The following is a 17,628-nucleotide window of genomic DNA, read 5'->3' as shown; positions in this document are numbered from 1 at the left end:
TGTTTAGCACAAAAATAGAAGCACTTAAAACAATTACAAGTTTCTATAGTACCATCATCTATGCCAGGGTGATGATCTCCAATCTAGATCATCATCTGGACAACAATCTCTCTGCAGTTCCTGAGGTGGTATGAAACAGTCCATGGACAAGCCTGGCACATTGAATGCAACATCATCAATGGTCCATGATTCTTCCAACCTTGTGGTGGATGGACCAGCCTTGAGGTTGTCTCCAAACCTTGTGATCAACGCGGTTGATGAGCCAGTATGTGCAATCATCACACCATCTACAGCTCTGTAGTCCTCAATTTTTGTTGACATTGTAGTTTCCCAGTATGTGGGGTGAGAACCTGGTGCTTGAATCCTGGTCAAGTAAGAGTCCTCTAGGTACACCAAAAGACCACTTCTTTGGCTGAAGTAACCAAATATAGCATGCTTGATCATCTCAGCTGTGTTGTCACTGCGTTCCACGAGGTCCCTTTGATCAGCTGAGAGTTTCAGCACAAAGCAATCCATACCTGAGATTTGTTTCTCCCCCATGTATTGTGCTGTACAGAATACAGCTGACACTGCCAAAGGGTCTAGTCCCTACAGTGTACAACTATAGTGTCACTTAAGGTAACAACAAAAACAAAACCACTCAAATCAGTGTCAAACAGATACTAAGTGCATGTTTGTTACGATTTGTTTTAAAGAAATGTTTTTCTTTTAGCTTCCTGAGAGAGCTTGTGAAATAAAAGTAATTGTTTTCCTTCAAAAAAGTTTTCCCATTCATGCATTATGATGGCATTTTAGATGTTGATCAAGTCTCAGTCTCACCTTGGAGTGGACCCAGTAGGCTAAGAAGTCAACAGTAGCATTCATATTTTATGTGTAAACATCAAATTTAACTGTTTTATTTTAGTTTTCTTCTTGGGCTTTGGTCTTAAATTAATAGGTTGAGCGAAAAAATTTACACGTGATGGTTGATGATCAATTGATGTATTGGGAGGAAGCTGAGAAATAAAGAAAAGGAAACACAGAATATGGTTAGATGGAACAAATGAATGAAATTTAGTAGGGAAACAAAGATCCATCATATAGGCCGGTACCAAATGGATATATCAAAAGCCTTGCATTAATTAAAATGAAAAACAGCAGTCGTGTTAAGCTGCATTTATGACTATTAAAACAAATTAAAAATATTTTATTGCCACTCAACATCAGTTATAGATCTGTGTCAAGAACATTTTTTTTTTCTCACAATAACAATGTTGATTTCCAAACACCATCTTATCACATTAATTCAAAAGGGGTTTTTTCCTCGTATTTTATGTCATAACACTGAACCCCACCACATAACACTGAACACCACCCATTCATGGAGGTCTTCACACTTTGTTATAAAGAGAAGGTAACATAAAATTTTCATACTCAGCATCATCATGTGCTAACAATCACATTTAGCTGTCAATTGGAACAAAGCTCCTAATACGGCTTTAAAATGCCACCAAAGAACACCAACCAAACCCTGCTCCCCCAACCAACACAACAGTACACATAAAACCAAATCTGTTGGAAAATTTAAAACAACACATGATGATGATGATGATGAACTTGCCTGAAGAGCACGGCGAAGAGGGCGCACGCCGCCTTTGGCGGCATGCACTCCGAGCCAAGGTGTGTGGCGCCAAGCAATGGCACCATTGCTACCAGCCACAACCTTCTGGCCACTCAAAACCAGCTCTATCTGCCACTTATCTGGAACCATTTGCCACATCACAAAGCACCCTTTCTCCATATTAACACCACCAGCACCACTGGATCCAAGCTCATCCACCACATCCATAGTAACTTTCCCAGTAGTGAACACATTTTTCACCGTCCCCTCCAACTTCCTGCACCCTGTCGCTGCCCTGAAGTGTTGTATTATATACTGTGCCGAAGATGACACCTATAATATATAATCATACAAATGAACAACAAAAAAAGTATTGAAATATGCCTCTCCCTTTCTCCTTTCTCTGTGCTAGAAAAAAATAATAATAAAAATAAAACCTTTATATTTTAACTAACAATCTTTAGAGTAATCACTTGGTAACAAGATAAAATCGGTGGCAAAAAGAGGTTCATGTATAAAGAAAGATATTAAAAGATAACACTTTTAGCTAACTTTTTAAGCCAGCAACTATTTTGATATGAAAGAACATAATTTCCGATCATAATTAATAAAGAAAGCAAATTAGAACAATTCTAAACACCCAAAAAAAATTTACTTTTCATGTGAAAACTTTTGTAGAGAAATGAAGACACAAGAAAAACATTGAGTTAAAAAAAGGAAACAAAATTATGGTTTTTTTCGTCTTGTAATTATGAGGGGGAAATTATTTGTGCCAAAGTATATAGAGTAAACAGAAGTTTCAAAACAACAACCCAGCACCACATTTTTCTTGCATGGTGATGATGGCTTAGAATTTAGAAGGAAAAAAGTAGTGGAAATGAAGAAGAAAGAGAAGAAGAAAAGGGCTTGCCTCATTGAAGGGTAGTTCGGGTTGGACAGGGACAGGGAAAAGAGGGCAACCAAGAACACTAAGGAGGATCTTGAGGTTGGACTTCTTGTTGAAGACAAGGGAAAAATGGGTCTTGATCCAGTTCCAGTTTTTCCATGAACGAAGACCTTTCTTATTGTTGTTGTTTCCTTCATCTTCTTCGTTGATGGGTTCTTCTGATAATGGTGCAAGTCTACCCATCTCAGCTTGTGTTTGTTGAAACTTGACACACAATACAGAAAGAGGAAAATGCGTGGAAAGAGTAGACACTCTTCAAAGGAACACACAGTTTGTTTGTTACTGTTGTGTTGTGTTGTGTTATGTTGTGGTTTAAGCACTCGCAGGGTAAGTGCGTGCGGTGCACGATGTTAAAAAGGGAAAGGAAAAAAGCTTGAAGAACCAAAGTTAACTGCAAGATTGAATGTGATGTGACCTCAAGGGTCCAATTTTAAAGAAAATTATTATTGTGACAAAAGGGTGTAAAAGAATTAAAGAAGTGAGAAAGATGAGATAAAAGATAAGTGTGATCACACCTTTTTGAGCTTTTTTGATTATTGCATTATTTTTTAGTGTGGTCATAAGTGATCTCATCCACCTGTTGTTGTCTCTCATAAAGGAATCTTTAGCCTTTGATTTCTTGGTAAAATTAGAACCTATGCAATCCATGTGGTTGTTAGCATGATCCTAGTGCAGGTTTTCTACCATTGGGTGCTGAAAATGATGAACTCAAACACTATTTTATTTTTCTTTGAGGTTTTACCAATTCTAAATCATGTTATAATTGAAACAGCTCTTAAGCTAACTTTAACGTGAGTTCTTTACAGTTATTTCAGTTATTGTAAGAAAATTATATATATATATATATATATATATATGCTTGTAGACAGTAGAAATAACTTGTGTTTAGTATGAAAAAGTGGGTCTCATTTATAATTTTTATTTTATCAGATAGAAAATTTTCTTTTATGTATTTCTTTTTATTTTCATTAATTTTTTAATATATTTATCTTTCTTTTCATTTCACTTTATTTTTCTAACCTTTTTATCTCTCTCTTTTTTCTCTAAGTGTAACATTCTCTTTTATTTTCAAATCAAAAAGTGTGTCAAAAAATATTTTCCTACTTCAAATGAGGAAAATTTAGGGGGAGCTTTTCTAATTTATTTCTCAGAAACTGTTAAATAAAAATGTATTTGGATGAAAAGGCTAAAAAACTTTAATACATAAACTACACAAGACTTGCAAATATATTTACTTGACAATGAACAATGATCGATTGCAACGCCTATTAACACGATCATTTTAAATATTTACCGAGTTTTAATTGTGTTACATTTTCTTTGCCTTTTCTTATATATTACTACGGGTCTATTAGATGAACTATTGAAATCGATTTAAATTGCAGCGATTTTTTTTTATTTTCCCTTAATACTGTTGATATCACATAGAAATTCACATCACTTTTAATTTTAATTGTTGACATTGCTTTGAAAATCATGCACATTCTTTCAACTTCAATGCAAATAAGTTCTACTTATTATTAATAGATATATCGTGATAAAATAAACAAGTAAACTTGCAAACTTTCTACCTTGTTTAAATCTTCATTATGTTTTCTTTTTTCATCTGGTGAGGTGACATATGAATTGAATTAATTACTCCAATCAAAACCATGAGGCAGCTTTTTGAAGGAAAAAAGAGTACTTGATTATTTAAAACATACTCAAAAGATGATTAAGAAGAAGCCCACTAATTATCTGGAAAACTATAAAGGAACAGAAAATATAAAATATATGAGAAAAAAAATATAAACACATGATGACCTGCTTCCAACAATTCTTCACACACTGTTCTACATAAAGCATTTCACTAATGGTCGCATGTTGGCCAACAACTTTTCACCAATTGCTCCCAAACTTGGTCCATGTTTTCTTTATCTTAGGATTTGAGGTGGAAGTGCCATAGCAAGAGGGAGTCCTTGGTCCTCACCTTCTTATGATAATATAAAATTAACAACATTATCATTGTCAAGAACATATCATCTATCATTATCTTATTTTTGTAATGGTCAAGCACATGCATCATGTCACGTGCGTGCTGTGCATATTTTCTTTAAAATGTAACTAAATGGGAAAAATGGTACTTCAAAAATAGAAATGCAGAACTGTTTGAAACCTATTTTTATCCTTTTTCTGTTTACTAAATGACATTAATAATAACTAGTTTATATTATATAATATATTAAATAATAAATAAAATTTGAATACTTAAGTTTTGTAAAATCTTAAAGTAACATAAAATAAACTCATATATGTCTTATAAGATAAAAATTAAAAATAAAAAGTTAAATTAATATTTGAGTACAAAATAAAGTTGACATCGAGAATATCTATTTAACTTAAAATACATTTTTTACATGATAAGATTCCTAGCCAAATAAAGGAATGTTAGGTAATTGGAAAAGCTTGTGCTTATTTGGTTTTGGCAAATAAAATCGATTTATATCTCATGTTACATTTTAAATATAAAATTTATAGATGGTAATAAGTTAAACATACGTACTAATTGCGTTAAATAATTTAAAGTTAATTTTCCTAAATCTAAAGTAAATAGGACTACATTAATTAAACAAAAAAACAATTTTGATATATTTTCAGTACACAAATACTTACATTATCATAATTAATTAAATAAATAATATAGTATGATTCAAAAAATATTTTCAAAATAATTATAATAATTAATCAATAGCATAAAAACCTTATATTGTTAAATATTTTAAATAAAGTTTTATTCTTAAGAGAAGGTTAAAACCATGATAAATGCCCCCATTAAACTGATTTAGCAGGCGCGTGGGAATATTGATTCTTTAATGCGGTGTATACACATAGAGCTGTGGTGGGTTAGATGATGTTGTGAGTGATAGAAAATACAGAGAAGAGAAGGAGCTTTTAAGGGAGGCAATGCAATGCCGGTGTCACGTCCCCATCCTTTCCTATTTGTAATAATGCTTTTTCTGGTAGTTCGGTGCAAACATGGGAACATAGGATTTGTTGCTTAGTGTTTGGTCGGAAATTTCAGTTCATAGCCAAAAAAAAAAAAAATGGAAACTAATTTTAGCAAAGATATGAACTTCATCAATTGGAACACTCATGCCGGTTAGATTATTTATTAGGGTAACTGAATTGTCATTTTAGAGTTTGAAAGAGAACTCAGAATGTTCAATGATCATATAATGTAAAGTAGTTTGATTGTTCATTTCTTTTATATTGTTTAAATGTGGGACCGAGATGAAGATGAAAAAAGAATATGATGATCAAGTTGCGAGTTTTCTTTCTTTTAAAATTTTTAAGTGTGCATTAGTCAATACGAAATTACCAAGTAGTTTCACCTACTAGCTGGAACAGAGAGATGTTGAGCAGTCAGCGCATGAAAACGGAGTTTTTGGAGATCTCTGAGTCACGGCAAATCTAACTTCGTCTTATCTTCATGTTTAATTTCCTTAAAAAAAGTGTGTAATGATTTGTCCGTCAAGTGAGGTATATTTATCGAGGGTAAACTACAGTTATTTGATAGTAACCAAGTTGATAAAACATCCAATCGAATAATATATTGCTCTTCTATAAAACTTAATCTTGTGCTCCAATCAAAATCAAAACTTCACTTCAAAATCAGATTAATATTTAATATTGAATTTTATTACACCAGTCATTGTAGTAAAATTTTAGTTGTGATTAAAATAATACAAAAATATCTAAGACATTGTATGTAGATTTTGTTTTATTAAAAACATACAGTTTGCTATAATTCCTTTACTCCTCCATTTTCTCAATAAATTTTAAATTGGAAAAACAGAAGGCCTAAAAGAGAAAAATAAAGATAGAGAATATGGGTTTTGCCAGACCACACGCCACAGAGTGACATACAATTACAAACGTCCATAGAAAATCAACTTAGGCAAGGTGGTTCAAACAAGCTAAAGGGTCGTCAGCGGTATGGCTTTAGGGTGGAGAAATGGCAAGGTGTGGTGACTATTGGTTTGGTGCAACAACTTTGGCTACTGGTTGAGACGTGTTAGAAGACTATTCCGGCCCAGTGTGCAAAGGCTAGGTTGTTTGGTGGAGGCAATCAAGGTCTTGGGTTTCGATAGGGAAGGAATCGGTGGAGATGGTGGCAGCTCGAATTTTGGCTTGGGCGATATTGGCTCTGTATACGTGAGTATGGGCAACAAATTTTTGGTGAAAGGTTGGGTGGGGTTTTGAATGTGTTCTGGGACACTAAGGACAGGTTCATGGTACTGAAGATTTATGCTTTTAGTGAAAGGTTGGGCTGGGTTGTGCCCGATTTGGTAGGGATTGAAGTATTTATCTTCCATGATTATAGGCTAGGTTTGAATTAGATACATTATGCTTTTATATCCAATTGAAGCATCTTTTTGTATGACCATTCTCTCTTCCAGTCTAATTCAATGCAAATAAAAGAATGAGATGGAGGGGACGAAGACAGTGAGAAATTAACAAGTTGTGACAAAAAATATCCACATAGCTGAAGTAAATCATTTTGCCAAATGTGAATGATGGATTGGGATTTTGTTAGTCGAGTCATATTACTTAATAGAAGTCTTAATGACAGTAAGGATTAATAGTAACAACTTCTACAATAATTGGGAGCAAGTAAAAAATAATAATTAAGAACTACTAGCAAAATTGGATAATTTTTTAAAAATAAAAATATATTTAACGCTTAAAAAATTATAAACCTATAATCAAGGAAAAAATAACTTGTCATAAAATTTCAAAAAAAAAAAAATCATCCTATATGATTGTAAAATAACTATTTCAATGAATTGTCATCCGATAATCAATCACTTCATGCACCTTCGGAGTTCATTTTTACTTTAAAAGTTCGAATCCTATTGAAGCTAAATAAATGTCAGTCAAAGTTTTGTAATGAGATTTCAGTAAATATCAAATTGCAAATGCTAGATATCACTGTTGGCTGGACCAGTAGAAGCATTAGGTAATAAAAGTAAGGACCCATTCGATTATCTTTGAATAAAAAAATTATATAGAACTTATTAAAAAAAATACAATATTATTCTGGTCAAAAGGAAGTAAAATATTTAATTTAGACTACTTTAGAACAAACAAAAAAAACCTTCATAATTTTTAGTATTTTTTTCGAAACGTAATTTTTCATTAGAAACCTTTTTCTTTGAAAGAACAGACAAAAACAAATGAACCTAAATAACAGTGACAATTATCAAGTAGGAGTCAATGCGATGAGCAGTCTGCCCCGTCACCAATACCGATCATGCAATGCATCGCGTTCCTATCGTTAAGCACATTGCATCATTAAAGAAATATATTACAGTATACATGGTAGATCCATGACCGAATCAATGACAAGAAATGGATGCAGCAAAGCACAAATAGAAATCTTGGCCAAACAAGCACAAACAAAAGTTGTCTTGTCACAAGGCTGAAAGAAAACCACGACAGATCCTTTCTACCAGATATAAAAAAACTACTGAAAGTCTGATGTATTTGAGCACACAAGCCTCATAAAAAACAAATGAAAACTACAGCATTTTCCACCACATTCCCCAAGCTTGTATCAAGTTAATCACCTAGAGTACCCCGGACTTTGGCTCATGCTCCTGCTGTAACTCCTACTTCTGCTGCGGCTTCTCGACCTATAAGGTGATCGAGATCGAGAGTATGATCGCTCCCTAAAGTTTCTGTCTCTTGGTGAGATTGACCTGAATTATAATGATGGTTAATACAAACATTGCAGATCCTATACATCACAAATGAAATTTATTACATCAGCGACTGAACAAAAACCTGTAATATCTCCTCCGTCTTGGGGAAGGTGAATAGTCTGGACTAGGTGAATAGGTTCGTGCATAGCGTGGGGATCGAGAAAGACGAAGTGGAGATCTCCTATAATCATAGGATCGACCCCTAGTGATTGATTAAATAAAAATACACTTGAAACATGACATAAAAATAAACAAAAGCATTTACAAAAATAACATAATATACAAATCTGCATCTACTACTTATACATATTAAATAACATCATCACATACAACCAATGGGGTATATCTTTTACCTCCGATGTTCTCTTGCTCTCATTTCAGCAGGCTTCTTTCTGTTTTCTTCAGCAAAGACCACAATCAACTCCCGACCAAGAAGAATTTGACCATCCATGTGATACTTTGCATCTGCAGCATCAGCTGGGTCCACATATTGAACAAACCCAAAACCTCTTGGGTGCCTGTACCATAAAATCCAAAGACATCAGAGACACCATATGCGTGGTTTAATATGCAAACACACCTGCATATGTATGGTGGGATGATTGCAGATATCCACAAATAGGATCCTGACTTCAAGCTATCACATCACAAGTCACTCTCAATACTCCACAGAAATCAATAATAAACACCACATGGATGCTAACCTTGTAGAAGCCAAAGTACTAATTGAGATGAAAATCTTCAAGACTTGAACTTCTTCACAAGGAATTCAAACTCAACCTTCCGAACCTTCAAGGTCACTAACATCACCTTGAAAGGAACTCTTATTACTTGATTGGTATCTTCAACATGACACTCTTATTACTTCTTTCTTCTCTTCAACACAGTACTCTTATTACTTCATTCTTCTCTTCAACTCTTTCAATAGAACAACCAAATTCCCATAAAATAATTGGAGTATTAATTGTTACGGAGAAAAAGTGACAAAACAAAATAGTAGGGGAAAAACCACCACAAAAATTTCTGAAATCCCAATTCAGGAAATAACACAGCTTCACAGTTGGAAATGTCAAAATAGTTAAAGGAACACCAGGACTCAAGCAATTTAACGAAGAGGTTTCAACACAAAAGAAAACTGCATTTTAGCCAATGCAAACACCCTTACCCAGTATAATAATCTCGCGGCAGGTAAACATCCTTGAGAGGACCAAATTGACCAAATGGGCCATGCAAATCTTCTGGCCTGCAATAGTGCAAATCAGTGAAAAGCTAAATCAGCTCACAAGTGCATGTATGATTGGGATTTAGTTACTAGTCATGGAAAAATACTAGCTTTTTTCATCACAATCAAGCTCCCTCAGAAAACTAATAAACATAAGTAACCATTATCTCTACAAAACAAATTGATCCAAGTACATATAAGCATGTTAAATCCAGTTATTTTTTTTTAACCAAGAAAATAACCACTTTATTTCCAGCTCTATCAGAAAGCTGGAAAGAAAAATACGATGCATATATGACATACAAGAGGAAAAAAATTCTTAAACTCAGCCTCAACAAACATAAGATCAACCAAAGAAACATATATAAAGTGGGTAAAAAAAGCTAATATTCATGATCATCACACTACAACTGCAAAACCACCGTAAATACAATAACTACTGGAAAGGTAAAAGAAAAAAAACCTTCATTAACACAAACCTGCAATCTCTGTGGAGGTTCCGAACCAGAAGACTCGTTGGCAAATCCCTACCACGACCTCCATAACGACCCCTAGGGCTAGGACTGCGCCTTCTTCGGCTGTGACGCCTCGGAGGTGACGGGCTGTAGCTGTAGCTTCTTCCCCTCATGTTGATCTCGCTACACCTTTCACTGCACAAACAAAACCATATAACAAGTGTATAAAATAAACGAAACCAAACCCTATAACATCAATTCCAATACAACGTAAACAGAAAGCCTACAAACAGCAGTTCCCAAATCAAACTATAACTGAGAAAACAATATCACGCTGCCTTTTTTTTTTCTTTGTTAAACATAAAAGAAATTACGTTTCAGACGATCTCTAACAGAAAAGAGAGAGAGAGATTCCACCAACTAGAGGTTGTTTTTCGTTTTCTCGTCAATAATAGGTTCCAAAATCGCAACATATCAATCAACTCGTTCTATGCACCCAATCAATAATCATGGATCAATCAGATACACGCAATAATCGAATCAGAAAAAGGTCAGAGTTGCGTTGGATATGAGAACTTTACCTGCTTCACAATTCGCTGAACGCAAGCACTGATGCGTATACAGAAGAAAAAAGGCTTTTGATTCGGAACCGTAAATTCTCTGGTAATATTTGTAACCTCGCTCACTCTTCTATATTCGCGAAACTTCTCCATGGGTAGGCCCGGATTTAGTACATGGGGTCGCATGGGTTACGATGAGGATCAGAGCATCTCTACAGATAAGAATCAGCGGTTCAGAAAATAATTTTATAAGTTATTAGGAAATTATGATTAAATATATGTTTGATAAAAAAATTGTTTCTAAATAATATTTATATTTTCAAATTTTTTTGAAGAAATACTTTAAAAAAATTATTTTTTAAAAGTAAATTAAAGAAAATAATCATTCAGATTTTTTTTATATTCATTAAGATTAATTTTTAGTTTATATTTCAGTTAGATCAACACGTTAAAATAAATTTAATTCAAATTTTAAAAAAAACATAGTTTAATTCTAAAAAATTTGTTAAATCATCTCACAAATTATTTCATATTTTTATTTTTCGTTTAAATTTAATTTTATTTAAATTTAAAATTAGTAATTATTCCTATTATAAATATATATAGTAAATAATTTTTAAAAATTGAAAAAAAAATAAGCACTAATAAAAAACATGTCAATGTCTTTAAAATAACCCTAAAAATTTTAGAATTCATTTAAGCAGATAACAACTCGTAAAAATAAATCACAATATAAATAAAGATAAACAAATTCTTTTTTTAGTTAATACTTTTAAATATTTTAACCCAAAACGATCAGAATCAACCCCCCCGTCTTTCAACTTAAACCACTTTTTAGATAGTTTAAGATTTGAGACTATACTAATAATAAAAAAGAAGAAATACTATGAAGCATGACATTGTTGAAAAGGAAGTTTTCTTTAAAATTCAAAAAATAGTTATATAGTTTTAATTTAAAAATCAATATTATTCTAAACTAAGTCACAAAATCTTATTAATATTAAAAAATAATATTAATTTTCATAGTAAGTTGCAAAGTAAATTAGACAATAACAAAAATAAGATACTCAATATCTAATTAAAAATTTATTGAAGCCAAATATTGGAGCAAATTTGATTTAGAACTATTTATGTAAGAAAGAAAAATTAGAGAATTACCTTTGAAGATTGTTCAATCTCAATTAAAAGAGAGAAAAAATAAAACAAGTAAGAAATGTATTTTTTTTTAAATGAGATTAATAATTATACTGGTTTTGATAGTCAAAACTCAGCTGGTTTAAAAAGATTAAAACAAGTTATGCCAATATCTTTTAAAAAAATTATATTAAATAAGTAGAATTTTGTGTCAGTTAATATATACAATCTAACAAAAATTACTGTTATAGAATCAAATTCTTTAATTTAAATAAAATTTTTACCCAAAGTCAAAATAATTAAAGGACAATAATAATAATAATAAATATGTTTAAAAAAGATTAAAACAAGTTATGCCAATATCTTTAAAAAACAAACAAAGTTATATTAAAGAAGTATAATTTTGTGTCAGTTAATATATACAATCTAACAAAAATTACTGTTATAGAATCAAATTCTTTAATTTAAATGAAGTTTTTATTCAAAGTCAAAATAATTAAAGGACAATAATAATAATAAAAGAATAAAGTAAGTTTAAAACAATTATTGTACAAAAGTGTTTACTTAATTCAAGAAGACACAAATTTTAATCATACTTAAAACAATCATTATACAAAAAATGTATATGTTTAATTAAAGAGAAAAAAAAAAACAATGCAAAGCATTATCTTAAGGAGAACAAACTTGTTTATGCAACACTTTTTCTTACTATAAACATGTACATGAGTTTTGCATGAAAGAGGCATAACAAACTTAGCAATTTTTCTAGCTTTGAATTTAGAAAACTTAAAATCTTTGTTTATATCTAATTAAAGTTGATTCTAATAAAAAGGATCAGTCTATTATATACTAATAAAAGAAAGTCTTGACTTGGACACGTGTTATTTTCTTAAAAATTACTTTCTCAATCTAAGATTTTATTTTTATTTTTTTCCATCTACTTTGCACATCTAATTTTAAATTTTAGGCATTTGTCTTCTTCTTTTTTTCACTTCTAAAGCACCAACAACAATGACTTCATCGGTGTTCTCACAAAACATCAAATGTTATCAAACTCCTCTCACTTGTAAACCTCTTTCTTCTATTTTCTTTCAAATTAATAATTTTAACAACCTCATTCCTTTGATTTTCCCTAATTTCACTTCACTCTACATAATAAACAAATGTTCATCACATTTCTCTTTAACATTGCCTATGTTTTCATTTCACGTCACATACAAATCCTAAAAGTTACAGTTTTTTTGTCTCTTATTGTACTAAACTAAGCTACAATAAGTTTTAGTTATTCTCCACTATTGCCAATTAACCTCCCAAACTTATAATGAATATGTTCTCTACCATTGATTTGATGATTTCTAATGTTATTGTTCACCATTTTACCATGTGAAAAGTTGGATTCACAACAACTAAAAAATATTGGTTTAAGTGATGTTGAATATGGAGCAACAGAGGAAAAGTTACAAATGTTGATAATGAAAAAGTCATAGATTGGATCTTCAGGGCTATTTTACCGTAAATTTAGATATACAACTCATGAATAATATTAGGTTGACAGGCCCTAATGTATCTAGAATTTGTAAGTGTTTAACTTTTTAAAGATTCATAATCAAATTTTTATTCCTATTACCATTACCATAATATGTGTTAAATAATCTTTTGTTTTCCTACGGAACTTAGTTTGAGGATAAAAACATCTTTTCTTTCTAACGAGAAGCTTAAAGTGCTCATTTTGTGGAGTAAATTGGTGAATACTCTTAAGAATATATTTTTAGGTAATTAACACAATACTTTTTTTGATTTTTTTTTATAAGAAACAAAATAAAATATTTTCTTAGTCCTTATTATAAGAAACAAATAATAGATTCAAAATATATTAAGTACTAAATTTCTTTTATACTATTTTTTTATTAGTATTATTAAATATACAAATTATTAATTATATCATTTAATATCATAAATATTTTTAGAATAAAATTTATATTTATAAAAAATATAATATACTTAATTATTTTTTTCTAATAATTTAGTATTTTGTTTCTTATAAAAAAAGACTAGAGGGAGTAGTACAGTACGAGAAATCTTTGTTATAACTTCTACTTTAACTTTTTATAATTTAAAATATTTTTAAAAATGTAATAGTTTTATTAAAAAATTATACTTTTTTTTAATTCTCTCATTTTTTTTGTATATTTCAATTTGCATTCTAACGTATAACTAAGTCTGTATAAATATTAGGCCAACTATGTTACAAAACTTGTGCAATTTGTTAGTGTAATACTTCGTAAATCAACGTTGTGTTCCTAGAGACAAATAATCAGTGAACTAAACATCAAACACAATATATGCATACTAACACACACTTGGGGGGAGATTTACAGTTTAATTGAGCAACAGAAAATGACAATTCAAAAATAAGAAGATTAACAACAATGATAACAAATCAAATTCTCCATTTAATTCAATAACGAATTTATCATAAGTTACTAAATATAAATATGAAATATAAATTCTATTAATATTATTTGTTTTGACTTAATCACATTAGATAAATTTTCTACTGTGAATGGCACACATGTTAAGTGAATTAATTTTAGTTAATTAAGCATTTTCTAATCTTAATTCAGTTAGCATTATCCAAAATTCATTCAAACTTATATAAGAAAATGAAGTAATTTTGAATATGAAGAACAAGTAAAAACAAATTTGAATTTAGATTCAATTGAGAGTAAAATCTCAAAAATTTCAATCACTAAATTCGAAATGGAGAATTAATTTTGAATTATTTAGCCTTCAATGATTGAGATTCAAAGGAGTACAAAAAGATAAGAGAAACCTAAGCTTACAGAAAAATTAAAGATTCACTACAAGGTTATATACAACCCACGACAATAGTAAGATCGAGGAAAAATAAAAAACTTTCAAACACATGTTGATCAATCTCAATTTTGAGGCCACTTGGGTAAAGTTGAACACTTGAATTAGAGGGTGTACACATGTATAACTCACTTTAAATGAGAGAAAAAATTCAAAGTGTCAATATAAATTTGCAAGATTTTTATTTATTTTTAAAACTTTTTTTCAAGACTATTATTTATTTTTTGTAAATTTTTTGCAACTAATTTGTATATTATTACTCATGTTCGTGAATCGTGACTTTATTTTTTTATGACATTTTTTGTAATTATTAGTTTTTGGCTCAAATATTAATTTTTATTTTAAAGAGTGAAGGACAAAAACCTTTCAAAGACGTCTTAATCAATCACAATTTTGAGGCCATAAAGTTCAACACTTAAATTAGAGGGTGTACACATGCATAACTCACTTTGAATGAGAGAAAAAAAATTCAAAGTGTCAGTATAAATTTGCAAGATTCTTATTTACTTTTTAAACTATTTTTTCAAGACTATTATTTATTTTTATAAATTTTTACAATTAATTTGTATATTATTACTTATGTTCGTAAATCATGACTTATTTTTTTATGACATTTTTTACAATTATTAGTTTTTGGCTCAAATACTAATTTTTAATTTGAAGAGTGAATTGTGAGCTAATTCACAAAGTTAGTAAATTGACTTAAGTTGATTTTTTTTAACTTATCACAAAATTGATGTGAATTAGTTTCACTCATTGTTGAGTAAAAATTGTAATAAGTTAATATATGTAAAGTGATCAGTTTGACAACTTTAAAAAAAATTAATAAATAATTTATTCATTGGGAATATGAGTTTTTGCCTCCTAAGAATTAACTCCAAATTTTTTAATATATATATATATATAATTATTTTACACAAAAAATAGAAATTTTTTTTAAAAAAAGAGACCGATTAATGGAAATGAAAGTTCTGCACCGTGCAAGCTTTTACTCCGATATCAAAACTGACTTCATACATGAGAAAGGAAAAGTTTAAAAATTTATCTTCATATGAAATCTTAAAAATAACTAATATAAAAATAGTTTTCTGCTTTATTTTCTTTCAATATAGAGTTCAAAGTTTTAAAACTTAGCACAGAGAACATCATAGCAGCAAAACCATAAAAAGAATAATATAAAGACCTTGACATTTATTTTAATTTAATTTTTTTATTATCTTTTGTTTTATTATTTTAATAAAGTGACTTGATTTGACAAGCAACAGAGCAGTGTCTGGACTTCTGTTTTACATGACTTGTCATTCCTCATTATTTTTTTTTTCTTTACTTGCTACTTTATATTCTATTATTATTTATTTATTTTTGTATATTAAAATAAGCTAATCCACCGAAAGCTGTTTGGTCCGAAAACATTAGGTCAAAATAAAAATACTTTGTTTTATTTTATTTTTTTCTCACTTTTAGCCCAAAATTCTATTTTATTTACTTTTAACTAAATTTACTGAAAATATTTCATTTATTTATTATTATTATTACTATTATCATTATTTTTATCTTTAATCTTATTTTTAAATTATAATAATAGCAACAACTATAATAATAATAATGTAAATAGGATAGGAATGAAATGAATATAGTGCATTATTTGTATCATAATGTTCATTTATTGTAGTTTTTATTCATTTATTGGCATTAATGTTTTGTTATTATTATTATTATTATTTTTATTTTTTGTATAGAAGGAATATAATTTTATTTAGATTCATATTTTATTTCATGATTGATAAATTATTATCTCAAAATTATATAACAAGTGTAATAGATAAATATATAAAACCACTACAATGATTTATAATATTAACGTGTACTATCTCTATTATTACGCACTGTAAATCATTGAGATCCATGTGTATTTATGTTATCTTTGGTCTCATTTAAAATATCAATATTAAAAAAAATTAATTAATACTAATATTATTAACCAACCTTTTTTCCTTTAATTATCAAACAAACACTTTACTAATTCATTTAAGTAAAATAAAAATTAAATTACTTATTATGTACCACGATTTATAGTGTTATTATATAGCGTCTCTACCTTTATACGCTTTAAATCGTAAAGACTTTTGTGTACCAACGTTACCTTGAGTCTTATGCAATATAAATTTATCAAATAAAACTTTAATTATTTAAATTAAATAAATATCTTCTCTAATTAATTCAAAATATACTTATTCCTTTCATTAAATATAATTAACTTTATATTTTAAATTTTCTCAAGTCATATTTCTAATTTTTATAGTTTAAATAATCAATCATTTTTTTATTTTTTTTATTATACAAATTTTTGTAATATCGATGTGTGATTCACATTGTCTTCAATTGTCCAATAAATTATAAGAGATTTATGTATAGCTTACGCTATCTTAAATTTTCTTTCAAATCAAAAGTAAAATTTAAATACTTCATTTACTAAAAAAATATTTTTAATGATTTGCAGTATAGTTATGTGATATTCTTTACCTTCTGTATTGTTTTTCGTAGGGTACATATAATTGCGTTATTTTGTATCATAAACATTATAATTTTATGAAAATAACTTAAATTTCAAAATAAATTTTCTTTTACTAAACTTAATTTAATCAACCAATTTCGTAATTTTTAGATAGAACCACGTGAGTTTGAGTTCCCCATTGCACCAGGGATATGTAGGAGCCAGAACCAAACCCGTTAAGTCAAAATAATTTTTTAAGGTATCCATTAATATTTTAATAAATAATTTGTCTTCTTTTAAAATAATAATAATAATAATAATAATAGTTTAGGGGTTAAATAAATATTTTTTAAAATTGAGATTAATTTGCACAACTAATTTAAAGTAACCGTTTTTAACGGACGACGTTATATGGTGCTAATACCTTTTCTACACGTAAATAACTCTCGAACTCAGTTTTGGTTTTAAAGATCATATTATTTTTAATTTTTTCTAATATTTTCTTAAAATAAACTTTGGTGACGACTTCTTTGATTTTTAGAAAAATATTTTTATTCTTGAAAGATGTTTTTTTTAAACACGTTTTTTGACGTACCGTT

At 29.3% G+C, this 17,628-nt stretch overlaps 2 protein-coding genes across 4 annotated transcripts; both read right to left on the bottom strand.

Moving 5' to 3' along the window:
* Positions 1-54: 54 nt before the first annotated feature.
* LOC113871394 lies at positions 55-2,756 on the bottom strand. The gene is made up of 3 exons (XM_027508488.1): positions 2,511-2,756; positions 1,601-1,933; positions 55-588 (listed from the first exon to the last, which is right to left on the bottom strand). The coding sequence occupies exons 1-3, from the start codon at positions 2,727-2,729 to the stop codon at positions 55-57; spliced, it is 1,086 nt and encodes a 361-aa protein (XP_027364289.1). The 5' UTR covers positions 2,730-2,756.
* Positions 2,757-7,946: 5,190 nt separating this feature from the next.
* LOC113872540 (serine/arginine-rich SC35-like splicing factor SCL33) lies at positions 7,947-10,611 on the bottom strand. 3 transcript variants are annotated; one of them, XR_003505886.1, is made up of 7 exons: positions 10,549-10,611; positions 9,992-10,162; positions 9,456-9,533; positions 8,995-9,208; positions 8,644-8,808; positions 8,373-8,471; positions 7,947-8,287 (listed from the first exon to the last, which is right to left on the bottom strand). XR_003505886.1 is itself a non-coding variant. In XM_027510168.1 (5 exons), exons 1-5 carry the CDS (start codon positions 10,138-10,140, stop codon positions 8,152-8,154), a joined length of 648 nt encoding a protein of 215 aa, XP_027365969.1. In that variant the 5' UTR covers positions 10,141-10,268; the 3' UTR covers positions 7,984-8,151. The 3 variants fall into 3 exon arrangements, 1 of the variants encoding a protein (XP_027365969.1); XR_003505885.1 differs by having other exon boundaries at positions 7,984-8,287; positions 8,373-8,492; positions 10,549-10,610; XM_027510168.1 differs by lacking the exons at positions 8,995-9,208; positions 10,549-10,611 and having other exon boundaries at positions 7,984-8,287; positions 8,373-8,492; positions 9,992-10,268.
* Between the last annotated feature and the right edge of the window lie 7,017 nt (positions 10,612-17,628).

This window comes from Abrus precatorius, unplaced genomic scaffold (genome assembly GCF_003935025.1).
Source record: "Abrus precatorius isolate BTA unplaced genomic scaffold, Abrus_2018 Scaffold7, whole genome shotgun sequence".
NCBI classification, from domain to species: Eukaryota; Viridiplantae; Streptophyta; class Magnoliopsida; order Fabales; family Fabaceae; genus Abrus; species Abrus precatorius.
Note: the sequence above shows the minus strand (reverse complement) of the source record. Positions and strands in the feature narration are given on the sequence as shown.

Bases quoted from the DNA above. Each gene is read 5' to 3' on its own strand.
- LOC113871394 (XM_027508488.1), bottom strand. From the start codon at position 2,729: ATGGGTAGACTTGCACCATTATCAGAAGAACCCATCAACGAAGAAGAT. The intron at 1,934-2,510 runs GCAAGCCCTTTT...TATATATTATAG, and splicing joins CCGAACTACCCTTCAATGAG to GTGTCATCTTCGGCACAGTA. The intron at 589-1,600 runs GCAAGTTCATCA...TGTACACTGTAG, and splicing joins CTCTTCGCCGTGCTCTTCAG to GGACTAGACCCTTTGGCAGT.
- LOC113872540 (XM_027510168.1), bottom strand. From the start codon at position 10,140: ATGAGGGGAAGAAGCTACAGCTACAGCCCGTCACCTCCGAGGCGTCAC. The intron at 8,493-8,643 runs GTAAAAGATATA...ATCAATCACTAG, and splicing joins AGAGCAAGAGAACATCGGAG to GGGTCGATCCTATGATTATA. The intron at 8,288-8,372 runs GTTTTTGTTCAG...ATTATAATTCAG, and splicing joins AGACGGAGGAGATATTACAG to GTCAATCTCACCAAGAGACA.